The sequence below is a fragment of the Penicillium chrysogenum genome (assembly GCF_028827035.1).
Source record: "Penicillium chrysogenum strain IBT 35668 chromosome Unknown utg000001l_segment0_segment0, whole genome shotgun sequence".
In the NCBI taxonomy this organism is placed as follows: Eukaryota; Fungi; Ascomycota; class Eurotiomycetes; order Eurotiales; family Aspergillaceae; genus Penicillium; species Penicillium chrysogenum.
In genome coordinates this window covers 2,741,068-2,756,093 of record NW_026622749.1, presented here as the reverse complement: position 1 = coordinate 2,756,093, position 15,026 = coordinate 2,741,068, and the positions used below count along the sequence as shown (strand labels likewise).

At 49.1% G+C, this 15,026-nt stretch overlaps 6 protein-coding genes across 6 annotated transcripts; 4 read left to right on the top strand and 2 right to left on the bottom strand.

Moving 5' to 3' along the window:
* Positions 1-661: 661 nt before the first annotated feature.
* On the bottom strand, positions 662-1,704 carry N7489_001111 (kinase domain containing protein; the record flags this gene model as incomplete). The annotated part of the gene is made up of 2 exons (XM_056706866.1): positions 1,560-1,704; positions 662-1,501 (listed from the first exon to the last, which is right to left on the bottom strand). The coding sequence occupies exons 1-2, from the start codon at positions 1,695-1,697 to the stop codon at positions 662-664; spliced, it is 978 nt and encodes a 325-aa protein (XP_056571168.1). The 5' UTR covers positions 1,698-1,704.
* Positions 1,705-2,085: 381 nt separating this feature from the next.
* On the top strand, positions 2,086-3,159 carry N7489_001110 (aminoglycoside phosphotransferase family protein; the record flags this gene model as incomplete). Its single annotated transcript, XM_056706865.1, has 2 exons — positions 2,086-2,498; positions 2,571-3,159. The coding sequence occupies 2 exons, from the start codon at positions 2,086-2,088 to the stop codon at positions 3,157-3,159; spliced, it is 1,002 nt and encodes a 333-aa protein (XP_056571167.1).
* Positions 3,160-4,568: 1,409 nt separating this feature from the next.
* Positions 4,569-5,720, top strand: N7489_001109 (Ulp1 protease family protein; the record flags this gene model as incomplete). The annotated part of the gene is made up of 6 exons (XM_056706864.1): positions 4,569-4,604; positions 4,655-4,682; positions 4,830-4,879; positions 4,941-4,960; positions 5,035-5,586; positions 5,666-5,720. 6 exons carry the CDS (start codon positions 4,569-4,571, stop codon positions 5,718-5,720), a joined length of 741 nt encoding a protein of 246 aa, XP_056571166.1.
* Positions 5,721-6,502: 782 nt separating this feature from the next.
* On the top strand, positions 6,503-9,325 carry N7489_001108 (cullin family protein; the record flags this gene model as incomplete). The annotated part of the gene is made up of 5 exons (XM_056706863.1): positions 6,503-7,177; positions 7,236-8,316; positions 8,370-8,789; positions 8,842-9,202; positions 9,262-9,325. 5 exons carry the CDS (start codon positions 6,503-6,505, stop codon positions 9,323-9,325), a joined length of 2,601 nt encoding a protein of 866 aa, XP_056571165.1.
* Positions 9,326-10,916: 1,591 nt separating this feature from the next.
* Positions 10,917-12,885, top strand: N7489_001107 (uncharacterized protein; the record flags this gene model as incomplete). Its single annotated transcript, XM_056706862.1, has 4 exons — positions 10,917-10,923; positions 10,974-11,484; positions 11,560-12,188; positions 12,260-12,885. The coding sequence occupies 4 exons, from the start codon at positions 10,917-10,919 to the stop codon at positions 12,883-12,885; spliced, it is 1,773 nt and encodes a 590-aa protein (XP_056571164.1).
* Positions 12,886-13,685: 800 nt separating this feature from the next.
* N7489_001106 (mRNA splicing protein SMD2) lies at positions 13,686-14,441 on the bottom strand (the record flags this gene model as incomplete). Its single annotated transcript, XM_056706861.1, has 4 exons — positions 13,686-13,741; positions 13,823-14,071; positions 14,308-14,340; positions 14,404-14,441. The coding sequence occupies 4 exons, from the start codon at positions 14,439-14,441 to the stop codon at positions 13,699-13,701; spliced, it is 363 nt and encodes a 120-aa protein (XP_056571163.1). The 3' UTR covers positions 13,686-13,698.
* Positions 14,442-15,026: the final 585 nt, after the last annotated feature.

The following is a 15,026-nucleotide window of genomic DNA, read 5'->3' as shown; positions in this document are numbered from 1 at the left end:
AACGCACTGCCCCCTTCCATTTAACTAGAGATACCGCTCGATCCGACGCCTAGCTCGTTCTGGCCGGCCTAGGCTGTTATACTGTCTATTCGCCTAGGAGCAGAACACCTAGGATAAGATGATCCAGCCCGTAGCCGTATCGTTCGCTTTCGTGTCGATACTCCCTCCTAGTCTCTTCCTAGGGGAGTGATAGTGCATCGTGCTTCGAAGCTATCTAGGTCGCCTTCTCTGCTAGAGCACCTTACTCTTTAAGCGTCACTTATTCTACCGGCCTCTAACGTATCTATGACGTTCCTATAACTATGGCTAATGACGGACCGCGACTACGGAAACCGTTCTAACTACACATACCGAATACAGGACGGGCTGACGACTAGTGTAGGACATATCGCAAAGGTCGTCCGTAAGGAAGGGGCGTGGTAGTTTTTACGGGTAAACTATAACTCGTGGTTGTGAAACTAGTGTGGTCCCGCGTCTTGGATGTATTGGCCTGGATTCTAGGAGCTACTCGGGATCTTCTACGCTGGTTAGAATGCAGATTTCGCAAGCATTATCGTGGCTGTCCAACATCATACGACACGACGACCATAACTTTCAATCGATACCTCAAAGCAAGACAAACCGACATCGACTGTCCCTATCCTAAGTATACCCCACTTGGTCACAACATACCCCGAGCAATGTCTAAACCATCGAGATGAGGGATATAGTCGGCGTTGAGCTCGCTACAAATTATATCTCGCATGAAAGCCTGCACATGTTCGGCTGAATCGACTTGGGACAACCAACACTGCTTGATGATCTGTCCGTATGGAATAGCAGAAACATTAGGGAACTCCTTTCTCTTGAAACATTCTTCCACTTGATCGCTAGGGATCTCCTCGTAGGGACTGGTTCCCTGAAAAACCTCGTAAAGAGTCGACCCGAGCGCAAACAGATCTGTAGCCACGGTAGGTGGGTCTCTCCAATGTCGTGGGAGATAGAATCGAGTTCCCTCACCAGAGGCCGGTTTAGACCCGTCTAGCGAAGAGCCAGAGAAGTCAATGATTTTGATATTAAGAGTCGCGTCTAAGAGGAAATTTCGCGGTTTAATGTCGCAGTGGATTATGCCGTTATGATGTAGGAGAGAGACGGCTTGCGCAATTTGGTATGCCCACTTCAGTTTTAGGCTTATCGGAATCGAGCTTTTGGCTTGTAGATAGGTTTTGAGATCACCGTTTTTCATATACTCAAGAATAAGGCCATCCCTAGAGTGATCCAATATCCGTACCAGCCTCTCATGTGGGCCAACGCGATGATAGATACTGGCTTCTTTGGCAATGTCTAGGATGTGGTTTTCCATTTCAGCGTCAGGAAATGGCGATTTAATGACGGTACCATCACTAAGGAGTTCCACAATCCCAGTTAGCCCACCAGAGATAAATTGTCCTTGAGCATCTCTGCTAATGGTTTCGACCTTTCCGTGTCTAGTTTCATTTGCTTCGTAATCGTATTGAGGTCCCTATGTAAGTTGGTCAGGAAGCTCTTTTGCGATAGAAAGGGACGGGCTCGACTTATACCGCTTCAATATCGTGACAAGTGGGCCAGTAGATCAGGCGTGACAAAGGAGAAATCAACGCAATCTCTATCCAGTTCTTGAGACTATAACCTACTGATAGGAATCGCCGCAGTGTCTGCGACAAGAGTATAAAAGCCATTTGAAACGTGGCGGTTGTCGGTGATGCTGCATTGGCAAAGACCGCGTCGCAATTCTTGCGCGCAAGAGTGGTTTATCACGTGATTTCCTGCCAGGTCCTGCGATATTGAGCTCTTTTGGATGGGCTGGTATGGTCTCAACAAAAGATACATTCTACCGGTGAAGAAGTAAGGCACACATGAGTTCTTGGCGGATGCCTGATTTAGGGAACCCTACTGAGCGCTCAGGGGGGGACCCCCTGATCTGTGGTCTGCCAAGGGGGGGTACGTATATCGTATCTAAATGGCGTTGAGTCTTACACGAGGATGTGTGTAGCAGTCCACTTAGTTCTCACTTCTCTTTACATTATCTCCCAGTTCCCTTGCCGTCCTACTTCCCCTTCACCCACAATGACGACTTATGTTCTTTACAATCGTGACGGCGCAATTGATGAATTCTTCAACTCGATCACTACTGTCACAAGACAGCAATGCGATGAATTTGCCATTTCTCGCGCTGGCGGTGTGTCCTCTGCTCTACAGATGCAGGGAGTGTGCAGCTATACCGTAACAGCGGGGCCTAACAAGACCAAGCTCTTCCAGTTCCGAGATGAGAACTCTACTATTAATATGGCCAATATTGTCATTGCTAAAGCAGTCCATCCCGAATTTGTGACTAGCTGCAAGTATCTCGGTACCATGGGGGATTCGCGGCCAGTCCATATCTACGAGATGGAGTATCTCCCTGGGACTGCTCATATAATGGCGCGTATTCCTCTCGACGATATGCCCCGACAGCATAACACTATTAAGGACTTTGCAAGGTACGCCTAGTAAAGTTGTTGCTTCATTTGTAAGAACTAACATTAAGAGCCTATAACTAACATTTAAAACAGGTTCTTTGCACAGTCATGGAACAACAATCTACAGCCATGCTCAGATACAACCGCGACCTTGCTTATGGAGTTTCAATCAAGTTTTGATCTTCTTGCTCGAAACCTACCGTCTCGCTTTGCAGCAAACCTAGAAAGGGTCCGCGAAGAGCTCCCGTCTCTCTTCAAAGTCCTCCCCTTTGTTCTAAGCCACGGTGACCTTAATATGATGAATCTCCTCGTCAATCCTAAAACCGGAAATATCACAGGGATTGTTGACTGGGCTGAAGCAAGGATTCTGCCGTTCGGCTTCGCGCTATATGGGCTTGAGCATCTTTTAGGCTGGATGGATTCAGAAGGGTGGCACTACTACGATCACTACTGCGAACTTGAGAGCCTCTTCTGGCAAACCTTTCGAGAGGAAGCTCATAATTTCTCTGACGCTGATTTGTATTTGATTAGCGCTGCTAGGATGGCTGGATTTTTCTATCATTATGGGTTTAATTTTGACACGAAAGGAGAGATTCAAAGTGTGCGGATGGACCGGCCGGATGGTTCGCTCGCGTATCTCGATGCTTTCTGTGCTGCTGGTAAGTGGACTCCTCTTTCATGAGCCTGCTTATGATGCGTTGCAAGGCAGGCAGGGTGGTAGGATGTCATGAGCGGATGCAGGCATTGCTATATGTATTGACAGTAAACTCTGAGCGTACATACCGATACTTGGCCAATCTAGTGGGGAAAGGAAACTACTTTAGCTAAACATTGGTAGTAAGACTCCTGATATTGAACTATCCAGATGCTATCTCTAGGTTAAAGATAGATTCAAAAGACAATGTCCTCCGAAGTGAGGACAGCCATAAGCTGGTTCTCCGTTTCAATATTGTTGCTGGTAAAGACTTGCCTCTCCGTTCTTGATCTTTCAAATTCTGTCAGTTCTGCCAGTGTGAAACTCCCAATATAATGTGCCTCATACAACATAGAAGGTTGGCAGTATACTTAAAAGGTCTAGGGAAGAGAGAAAATTATTTGAGGGTCAGCTGTACTGTTGAGTGAACCGCTTCCAACAGCACTTGAACTAAATAGCGGCCTTTTATGTACCTCAAGCCATGTAAATATATATGCAGAGATATCGGACAACATCACACATGTAGACTATACGATGATAGGAAGAACTGGGACCGTTGACTTTTAGATACGGCAATGACTCATAATGTACGTACGCATCGTTCCTTTCCAACTGGTGATACAAGTAGAGAAAGGCATTGAGTTGATCAGACAGAATGAAATCTGTAAGAACTCCAAGGAGCATCATGTGACCTCTACATGTGACGCAGCCTGATCGACCCTTGAGTGCCTGAGTCCAGTACCTTTGAGGATCTGTCACTCCTGTGCTTTCGCAGCTACGTCCTGTTCCTGCATCTGAAATTGCATCATTCCAAGGGAAAATCGTAGCCTCGGCCTAACCCTCCCCTCCACTGCCTAATCTACTTACTCCTAACCTTGGCATACTCCTTGACATTCTCCTCGACCAGCGACTGTCCATAAAGCGCAATTGAACTAGCATTAGCATTCGAGCATTCAACCATCCTCCCTCTTCTCCGCCACCCATAAGCGTAAGGCTGACGGGCTCCCTCTCCGAAGCGCCGCCCAATCCCGAGGCTCCGACCGGTCCCACTTCCACTCCAGTGCAGAAACGGGGTACACACAGTCTGTTACGCGGGACATTGCCGACGTCTCTTTCGCCTCTAGCTTTGTTCGCCACTACATAAACGAGGTTGCAGGTTGTCTCTCCTCCCTATTGTGCGCGGAAAACCTGCGCACTCAACTCGTGCACAAAGATTTGCCCCGTTTATCGCGATTGTGGGGTCTAGCTTGGCTATCTGAGGAGCCTGGCACATATTGCGCGATCTCGACTGTGGCGCAGTGTACAGCTTTGTTTGCCACGGCTCTCACGATATTCATATTCTAGTGGTCTGACCTCCGGTTTGTGATCATCGTCAACGCGTATATCTTATTGCCATCATGTTGCGTAGGGTGCGCGGGCGGTTTGGTGATAAGGTGAGTTTGGCCCCATGGGGCATTAGAGGCGCGAGTGCTGATTTGCGCAGTTGAACCCCGATGACGCCTTTTTGAGTTGTAAGTGTCTACGATAGATGAGCTGCCTTAGTTATCCGGAGACAGTATACTTACAGGTCGCCTTTGGGTGCTCATAGATTATGATGTGCGATGTAGGAAACCAACCCCGAAGCGAGAAAAGGTTCTGAGTGGCTAACGAGCACGCAGTGACAAGAGAGGACATGCAAACTCTTAAGAATGACTGGCTCACAGATAATGTGGGTTTGAATGGCGAGATAATCCTTTTTGGCTTGGGACATATGAGCTAATTTGTCATAGATCATCTCATTTTGGGAGGAGTAAGTCCCTAGAGTCGGTCCGACATACTTCGCAGTACCGAACATGCCACTGATCTCCAACTTTCTTGCTCTAGATATCTTGAACATGAATTCCTTTCACGATACCAGACCTCCAATATCATCCTTCTCCGCCCCAGCATGTCATTCATGATCCTCCAAACCCCAGATCCTCGGACCCTCCGCGAAGCCCTCCCGGACTTCAGTCGAGCCACCCATGTCTTCCTCCCCATCAACGACTGCCGCAATGTCTCCCAAGCAGAAGGAGGCACGCACTGGTCCCTCCTGTTGATCTCAGTCGTCGACCGCATCGCATTCCACTACGACTCGCTATACCAAGGAAACGTCTGGGAGGCAGACACGGTGACTCGCAAATTCGGGTACCTCCTAAACATGCCCATTAGGTTCCTGCATCTAAACGACTCGCCCCAGCAAGACGGCGGCAGCGACTGCGGCGTATACGTGTGTATGAACATGCGGCATCTTCTCATGAAGCGGTTGCTGATGGCGAGCGCACATGAGAAGGTGAGTATGAGTCTCAGTGGACGGAAGGTGGATGCCAATGCGTCTCGCAAAGAGATGGCTAAAATCATCGAAGGATTCCGGAAAGAAGGCGAGCGCCGGCGATCGTATGTCACCCTTGATCAACTTAGCTGCATAGTGCAGTAGGCGAAACAGAAGCAAGAAGCTAATATTGAAAATTCTCAGAACAAGCGCCAGTCCTATGGGGAAGAAATCGAGGAGTCCTCCGCGTGTTGATTGATTGGTCTTTCCTTGGTTATTCTTATGAGTTTACGTCTTCTTTATGGTCCCTTTACGCACTTTCAGACTCTTCTTCAAAAGACAAAGCTTCATCAAAAACATGTGGACATTAACATTGACGATCGTGTACTTACAAGCGTTGCATTACTTGACTTCGTACCATGACCTACATAATAACCTTCAATGTACGTTGCATTGTATTATCTACCTCTGAAGAACCGGGCACCAGTAATCAGGACATATCTTGATTCAACGTGACATATGAAAATACTGCCTTCCACCTGTACGAAGGCTTTTCCCCCTTGGGCTGTAGTAGTTCTGGCCTTCGGACCAGAATCTATTTTGGGGGCCAATCATGGCAAACTGTTGTACAACCGGGTTACTGGTATAATGTTGCTTCGGGTAAGTGAAAGACTAAAAGACTAATGTCACAAAGGTGATTGAGTGCGAGGGATGCAGCTTTCATATAGAGTAACGGGTTAGCGGTGTATGGTGTACTGTTTGCAACGCTGCGGATGTACTCCGTAGCTGTGAGGCAGATGTGCAAGGTTGGTATACATTGGATATATCTAACTAGACATAGAGAGTCACCGAATGAAAACAAGTAGAAGCTCAGTGTTATAAGCGTTATAAAAGCCCAGTTCATCTCTCCAAGGTCCGTATCTTATCGCCGTGCGGAGCCAAAGTCCAACGTCAATTCCCCTCTTCCGAATCCACTTTTCTTCTTCATCTCCAACTTATTTGAGGGTGATTCAAAAAACCCAGTCGGGCTGAACCGGGTAGATGCCACAGAACTCGAGAGGCGATACCGAGCAGAGCGGTAAGCAATCGAGCGGCAAGAGGAAGCTTGAGGAGGAGCCGTCGCGATCGCAACAAACCATCTCCGAGCTCCTCTCCCAGAGGTATTCACCCGACACCCTTGATCCGCAAACCAATAAGCGTTCTCGTCTGTCGTCTCCCTCACGATTTCCCTCAACCAAAATCCCGCATAAGATGCATCCGATTTCCGGTTCCCCGCCTAGGAATGGCGCACCTGGTCGGGGATTCTCTGGGCCTAATGGTCCCATCAGATCCCAAGGATTGAACGCTAGTGCCCGCCAAAACAACTTTTCTCCTCATACCGGCGCGAAAAGGCTAGTTGTCAAGAACCTCCGGACCGGACCGCGGCTGAACCAGGAATCATATTTCGATAAGGTGTGGTCGCAGTTGGATGCGGCTCTAACGGCTATTTTTGAGGGCAGGAAACCCGACAGCTCGCTGGAAGAGCTATACAAGGGTGGAGAGAATGTGTGCCGCCAGGAGCGGGCAGCTTTGTTGGCTAAGAAGCTTCAGGATCGCTGCAGAGAGTTTGTCAGTGGGAATATGCGCACCAATCTTGCTACCAGAGCAGGAGGTAGCACTGATGTCCGTACATTGCGGGCAGTGATTGATGAATGGTCGGCCTGGCACTCTAGGCTAGTATGTGGCAAGGGAATATCATGAATGGAGTCCACCGCTAACTTTTCCTCTCCCCCAGGTTACTATTCGCTGGATCTTCTATTATCTCGACCAGTCATTCCTATTGCATTCCAAGGAACAGCCGGTGATCCGTGAAATGGGATTGATTCAATTCCGGTCATACATCTTTTCCGACGCTAGTCTGAAGCCAAAGATTTTGAAAGGAGCATATGATTTGATTGAGGCGGATCGAGGCGGGGTTACAAAGGCGTTGACAGATTCAAAATTGCTAAGTGATGCCATGGACCTCTTCCACGACCTTGATGTCTATGGCAGCGACTTCGAGCCTTTATTCATGGCCAAGACCGAGGAGTTTGTGAAGGAGTGGGCACAACAACAAGCAGCAGGATCACTGGCTGCATACGTTGAGCATGCTCATCAATTGATCGAACGTGAAGTAGAACGGTGCGGGCTTTTCTCTTTCAATCGAAGCACGAAGCTGAAGCTGTCGGAGCTCCTGGATGAGACTCTAGTTACACAGCGAACGGACATGTTGACCAGCGAAAACGAAGTGCTTGGTTTGATGCGAGCCGGCAACAAGACCGCCTTGAAGCAACTATATGGCTTGCTTGACCGGCGAGACCTTACTCTCGAATTGAAGCCTGCATTTAAAAAGTATGTCATCGAGGAGGGTGAGGGCATCGTGTTTGACCAAGAAAGGGAGACCGATATGGTCGTTCACTTGCTCCAATTTAAGCAAAAGGTCGATGATATTTGGACGAGTGCTTTTGAGTCGAACGAGGAGTTGGGCGATGCGGTCCGCGAAGCCTTCGGTGCCTTTATGAACCGTGGGAAGAAGATGGATTCTACGGGTGGCACCGACAACCCCAAGTCGGGTGAAATGATCGCCAAATACGTGGATAGGCTGCTTAAGGGCGGTTACAAGCTGCCACCGGGCCGTAATCCAGAGGAAGTAAGCCTGATGTCTGATGATGCAGAGCTTGACCGACAGCTTGATCAAGTTCTCGACCTCTTCCGGTTTGTACATGGAAAGGCTGTCTTTGAAGCCTTTTACAAGAACGACCTTGCTCGGCGTCTCTTGATGAAACGAAGCGCGAGTAACGATGCGGAAAAGAGCATGTTAGCTCGTTTGAAGAACGGTTTGTCGTATCGGAGACCCTACTTTTGTGCGCTTTGTCTAACGTTCGATCAGAATGCGGGTCGAGTTTCACTCATAACCTCGAGTCTATGTTTAACGACATGGACATTGCTAATGATGAAATGGCGGCCTTCAAACGGTCACAGCAGGAGGAGCGGAAGGGCCGGTTCGAATTCGAAGTCAACGTGCTCTCTGCCGCCTCCTGGCCGACATATCCCGATGTCCCCGTACGGATTCCACCGAAGATTGCGCGCTCGATCAACCGATTCGAGACGTTCTACCACAACAAGCACACAGGGCGCAAGCTCACCTGGAAACATCAACTGGCGCATTGTCAGCTGACTGCAAACTTCCCTCAAGGCAAGAAGAATCTGGTGGTCAGCTCGTTCCAGGCGATTGTATTGCTACTGTTTAACGATGTACCCGATGGCGAGAGCATGCAGTACCCCCAGATCCAAGAAGCGACCGGATTGTGTAAGTGGATCTACAGCGCCCAAAGAGCCGAACAATCCCTAATATGACACAGCGGACCCGGAATTGAAGCGAACGCTGCAGTCTCTTGCCTGCGCCAAGTACCGAGTCTTATCCAAGAACCCCAAGGGTAAGGAGGTGAACTCCAGCGACCAATTCTCGTACAACGCGAATTTCAGCGACAAGCAACTGCGCATCAAGATCAACCAGATCCAGCTGAAGGAGACTAAAGAGGAGACGAAGACGACGCACGAACGGGTTGCGGCCGATCGCCACTTCGAGACGCAAGCTGCCATCGTACGCATTATGAAGAGCCGCAAAACTCTCAGCCACGTCGACCTGATTCAAGAGGTTATCAATGCTACTAAGAACCGGGGTGTTCTTCAACCTCCGGAGATTAAGGGAGAGATTGAGAAGTACGTATCCTCATTACTACCGCCCCCGGTTATTGTCTAACATTGTTTTCCCCCTCTAGATTGATTGAGAAGGAATACATCGAGCGCAAAGAAGGCACCAATCATTACAGTTACGTGTCATAAGGCATAAATTTTACATGTTGAGAGTAGGGTACTTTATTCCCTGGATGCACAGTTGTGTTTGGTTAGTGTTTTCCATCAGATAGTATAATGGGATATTTCAACAGGATACGCCATTGCCCAGATCCTTGGATCTTTTATTAACCACCTAGGTACCTACATGTACCCAGGTAGGTAAGTAGTCCCATACGGAAATTGATTACTCCGTCTACCTTTGGAGAAATCAAATTGCTCCGGTCAGCCACTTAACTTCCAAGGTTGACCTCGGCACCGGTCCAAGCCAAAGTCAGACTAAAATACGAGCACGTAGTCCGTGCCACCACGTATATATACAATTTGTATATACCCATCGAGGCTCTATAATAATGGTATTAGATATGGAATAAGATAATAAGATAATAAGAATCACGTCATTTCCAATTAACATCCGAATGCATCAGATACCCACAATTAGAACTCCAATATAAGATGCATATTCAAAGGAACACCCCATGACCTAGACCTTTACATATATTGACCCCACACCCCTGGATCTGACAGCAGATCCGAGTCCGGATGCCCCTTTCGTGTTGTAGATCTTTTTTTTTTTCGAGTCTCATGATGTCTCCACTTGGGAATTGCGGTATCCCAGTATTCCGAGTGACAATTGGCATTGGGCCATTGGCAGTGACATTGAGATGCTACATCGTACATATGAACAGGGTATTATGAAGGACATCTCTGCAAAGCCGAGACCAACTCCTATAAACTGTAATAGCTCTGTAATAGCTCCTGGAATAGGTCTACGACTCATACAAGCTTAACAAGTAAGAGGTGGTAGGTGCACCAGGAATGCCGGCATACCTACCAAGTTGAGGGTTCAACAAAAGTCCACTCGGACGAGAGTGGACCAGAGTACATTCATCATCCGGCTCTGGATGCATCAAATGCATTCCAAGAATGTTCTTTGGCGGTGAAAACGCCCATTCGGGCGATAGAAAGCGCCATTCTGGTATGTGGTGCCTGGCGGGATATCCCTAGAGGGTAAGCCGAAGCGCAGATCCAGTTGGATTTGTTCATGTGAGCTTGAAAAAAAGGAAAAAGGGTAAAAAAAAGAAAGGAAAAGAAAAGGAATACGTACTCCATTGTATGTACACGATGTACTTCCTTAAAGAAGAGAGTATCCTCGATGAACACGTACCCTGTACTCCCACACACTTCTATATCCGTACCCGTGAGTCCCCCAACAATATAACAGGCTATAACAGGCTATCATATAGACAAAACCTGTCATCCCAAGAAGCCAACCCACTTTTTCCCCGCGCTCAAAGACCCTCAAATCCAGTCCGAGAGTTTCTCACTGGCGTCGACTAGGTTAGAGTCTTGGAATCTCGGGAGCCTCGATATTCCCCATTGGCGAGTTCCCCTCTACTTGGAATTACTTGGAAGTAACTTGGATTTGGAGAAACATTTATACCCTCCCCCGAATCCCCAGATCAAAAATCTGTGATCTTCTCTTCTTCTTCTTCTTCTTTTTTTTTCTGGATTCCAAAGTCCAAAAATCTCATATACAACATAATCCGCTAGTCGAAACTGTCCACTTTTTTGATCAACAATGCAGAGTACGCTCCACCCTCTCCAGATCTTCCCCACAAATCTGACCGTTTGCCAGCCAAACATTTCTTCTCCGACCCCAACCACTTGGTTCTCACTGCGCTTAACTCGCTTACCCTCACAAATCCATCTCTGGCCCTGGACCGACAGAACAAGATCATCTTCCGCCGTCCCGATGCGCCCCGCAAAGCAAACAAAGTCTCCATCGTGACCGGCGGCGGTTCCGGCCATGAACCCGCATTTGCCGGCTTCGTCGGTCAAGGGCTCTGCGATGCTTCGGTCGCTGGTACGATCTTTGCCTCACCATCTGCCGAGCAGATCCGCAGAGCGGTGATCGATCGTGTCCCCACCGATAACGGCGTGCTGATCCTTCCCATGAACTATACCGGCGATGTGCTGAACTTCGGTATGGCGACGGAGAAGTCCCGTGTTGCTGGTATCAAGACGGAATTCTTCGCTATCAATGATGATGTCGGCGTCGGTCGTTCGAAGGGTGGGAAGGTCGGTCGTCGCGGTATTGGCGGTGGTGTATTGATTCTGAAGATGGTTGGTGCTTTGGCTGAGGCTGGGTGAGTCGATACTATCGCATGTTTTTATATGCTATACTTCTTTTACCGGCACATAAATACTAACATCATCCGCAGCGGCTCCCTGGAAGACGTCTACGCTCTAGCCCAGCTAGCCAACGCAAACCTAGTCTCACTAGGATCATCGCTGGAACACGTCCACGTGCCAGGCCGCGGTGTTCCCGAAGACACGATCCCGCACGGCGAGGTCGAAGTCGGCATGGGAATCCACAACGAGCCGGGCTCGCACCGCGTGAAATTCGACCTCGTCGAGTTGGTCCAGGGCATGTTGCTCCAGCTACTCGACCACAACGACCCAGACCGCTGCTACGTCACCCGCAAGCCGGAAGACGAGTTCGTGCTGCTAATCAACAATCTCGGCGGCGTCAGCCCGCTCGAGTTGGCCGGTATCACGGACGAAGTCTATCGCCAGCTCAAGCGCGATTACCAGGTCAACATGGTCCGCGTGATCCAGGGTACTTTCCTGACCAGTTTGAACGGCCTCGGATTCAGTATCTCGTTGATGAAGCTGGTTGACCCGGGTCTCGGCGTGAAAACCACTATGCTTGAGCTGCTCGATGCACCCGCTGAGGCGGTCGGCTGGTCTGCGCCCATCAACACCTCTACCTGGGAAAAGAACCTTAATGCGGACCCGGTCGATCTGAAGAACTCCAATCTAGCTGAAGACATCCACAGCAACCTACAGCGTAAGTTTCTTTTACCCCGTCACACCAACCCCCTCGGTCTGTTCCAATATCCAAAAACTAACCAACAACAGTCGACCCAACGATCCTCAAGAAAGTACTGGGCGCCGGCCTCCAGCGCGTAATCAACGCCGAACCCGAAGTAACCCGCTACGACACAATCGTCGGCGATGGCGACTGCGGCATCGGCCTAAAACGCGGCGCCGAAGCCATCCAAAATCTCCTCAACGCAAACCCACCCCTAACAAACGACATCGTCGGCACGGTAGCACAAATCGTAACCGTCGTCGAGAACGTCATGGACGGGACATCGGGCGCGATCTATGCGATTTTCCTCAACGCACTAGCCCACGGCCTACAGGCGCAGAACCCGTCCTCGCCAACGCCCATCACGACAGAGGTGTGGGCGAAGGCGTTGAAGTCTTCTTTCGCGGCTTTGGGGAAATACACGCCTGCCAAGCCCGGTGATCGGACGCTTATTGATGCGCTTGCGCCGTTTGTGGATTCGTTGCTTGAGACGGGGGATGTTAGGGTTGCGGCGGCGGCGGCGCAGCAGGGGACTGAGTCGACGAAGGCTATGAAGGCGAGTCTTGGGAGGAGTGTTTATGTTGGTGGGGAGGGGCAGTGGATTGGGAAGGTTCCTGATCCTGGGGCTTTTGGGTTGTCGGAGTTCTTGACCGGCCTTGCGGAAGGTGTTTAGGTGTGGGATTGGGGTGTGATGGATGTGTGGTTTTTGTATTCATAGCGACATATCTCGCCACCCTGTTTCGTTTTTTTCTTGTTCATGGTTGTGTCTTGATATAGCTTGATATGGTCATTTATGATAATGATATTTTTATTTGGTTGATACAATGGCTGTTTTTAGTGCTCAGTAGATGGCGAAGAATATGCTATAATAATCTATCTTTCTGGGGCTGGGGTCACATGAGCCCTAACATGCAAGAGTGAGACATTCCAGGATAAAGAGCGTGGAGGGAATATGGACAAGATCTATTAAGGTACCTAGGTAGTCTACTAGGTTACGATCTACCGAGGTCTGATGAAATATTTCTATAACATTCATTCCTAACCATCTCTGCTCCAGGTTGACGCCGCCCGAGGATTCCCTCTACAAAAAACAACGGGTCTAGCAGCCCGCGCAAAGAACTGAACGCCAACAGGTTTTTTTTTTAGTCCATATCCCCGAAGATCAAAACATGACAAGATCAATTCAGAATAATCTGGTGCATGCAACGGTTACCTTGGGATAAGGAACCATACCAATCAAGACAGTGGTAGCATCGGTCAATTGTGTTCTGGCGGGGGCCAGAAGCAAGGGAGGAAAAGCGGGATGTGAGGGGAAAAAGAAAAAAGGGTATCGAGATCGATTACATGATGACTCGCCCATGGAAATTGTTCACGGGTCTGAGATGCTGTGCAAATAGCAGGATATCGACCATCCCGCAGATCAAAGATATCAAGATCATGTCAACGTGGGGATCGAAGCGTGCGCGAGAAAAATGTGATGAAATGCTCAGCTGAGCAGGATGAGGATGACAGAGTCGCCGCGAAGGAACCTAGGGATGAGGCAACAAGGTTAGACTGCTTCAAAGATAGAACAGGGTGACGAAGATTCCTTCACGGTGTGGTGTACGTACATCTTGCTGATGAAACGGTCCTTGTTCACACCCTTGCCCTTGGCACCCTTGGGCTTCTCGGTCCACATCTCCTTGACATTCTCAAGAACCATGTTGCAGTGTCGGTCAAAAGCCTTGACACGGGCCAACAGCTTGCGGTTGTTTCGGCAGGAGATCAGGACCTGGGTGTGAGTGCGGGTGGCGGTCTGCAGGAGAGACAGAGGGCCGGCGGTGAGCTCGTGCTCCTCGACGAGAGCGACCTCATATTCTCTGTTAAATGCAAGATGCAAGATTAGTTTTTTTCTTCTTCTAATGTACATTGCGCAGCTTGCGTAAGAATGTGAAGATGTCGGTCGCAAAGTTTCCGAGATGCGGGCGTCGTAGAAAACCCCGCAAGCCCGAGAATCAGGCAGAAACTCCGAGGTCAAGGGACCATGGATGACTCAGAACGAGAAAGAGCGCATGGGAAGGGACGGAAGCAAATTCAATGTAACGGGTGGACGTACGTGAGCTCGCTCTTCGGCTTGTTCAGAAGGTCTCTGTTTGGATTGTTAGCTGATTGGTCATAGGCAGAGCTATGAGTCATTGATAGAGTAACATACTGGATCTGGGGTTCGGGAACGGCTGACATGGTGGGCATAAAAAGGTCGTTGAGGTCAAGAGATGCCGTCGATGCAGTTGACAGTTGAAGTTGGCGGAGAGCTTAAGTCACGTGCAAAATTCTCTCGAACACCTGAGGGAAGAGTTAACACCTTACGATTCAGGCACTAAATTATAAATCAGGCACCAATTCCCAGCCATTTCCCGAGGTCGCGATTGGCTGCAGTCACGTCGCGTCACGCTTGTTTGGAGATCTTTCGAGATAGCTTTGACCCGCGCATGCAAGGCTTCTTAACTTCATCCCTTCCTCACTTTTCCCTCTTCCACTTCTGTCTGCTCGCGCAGAGCTAGTGGAGAGACTATTGCTGGTTATTCCTGTTTAATTGGTAAGAATTGGCTTTTCCTTTTCTGGTGCCTACGCTTTCCCTCTAGGACATGCAAATCAATAGTTAGCTAACATTCCAGCCCTGCAGAAAAAAAGACCCCTCCACTACCTCCTGCATAACCCGTCTATTCTCCCGGCCGACGACATCCCAGATATGCACTGCTGATCGGCTGGCTCGCTAATACCTCCTGGTTCATTCCCGATCTCGAGTGAAAGGGCTTTCTTTAATCCTCTCTCTCT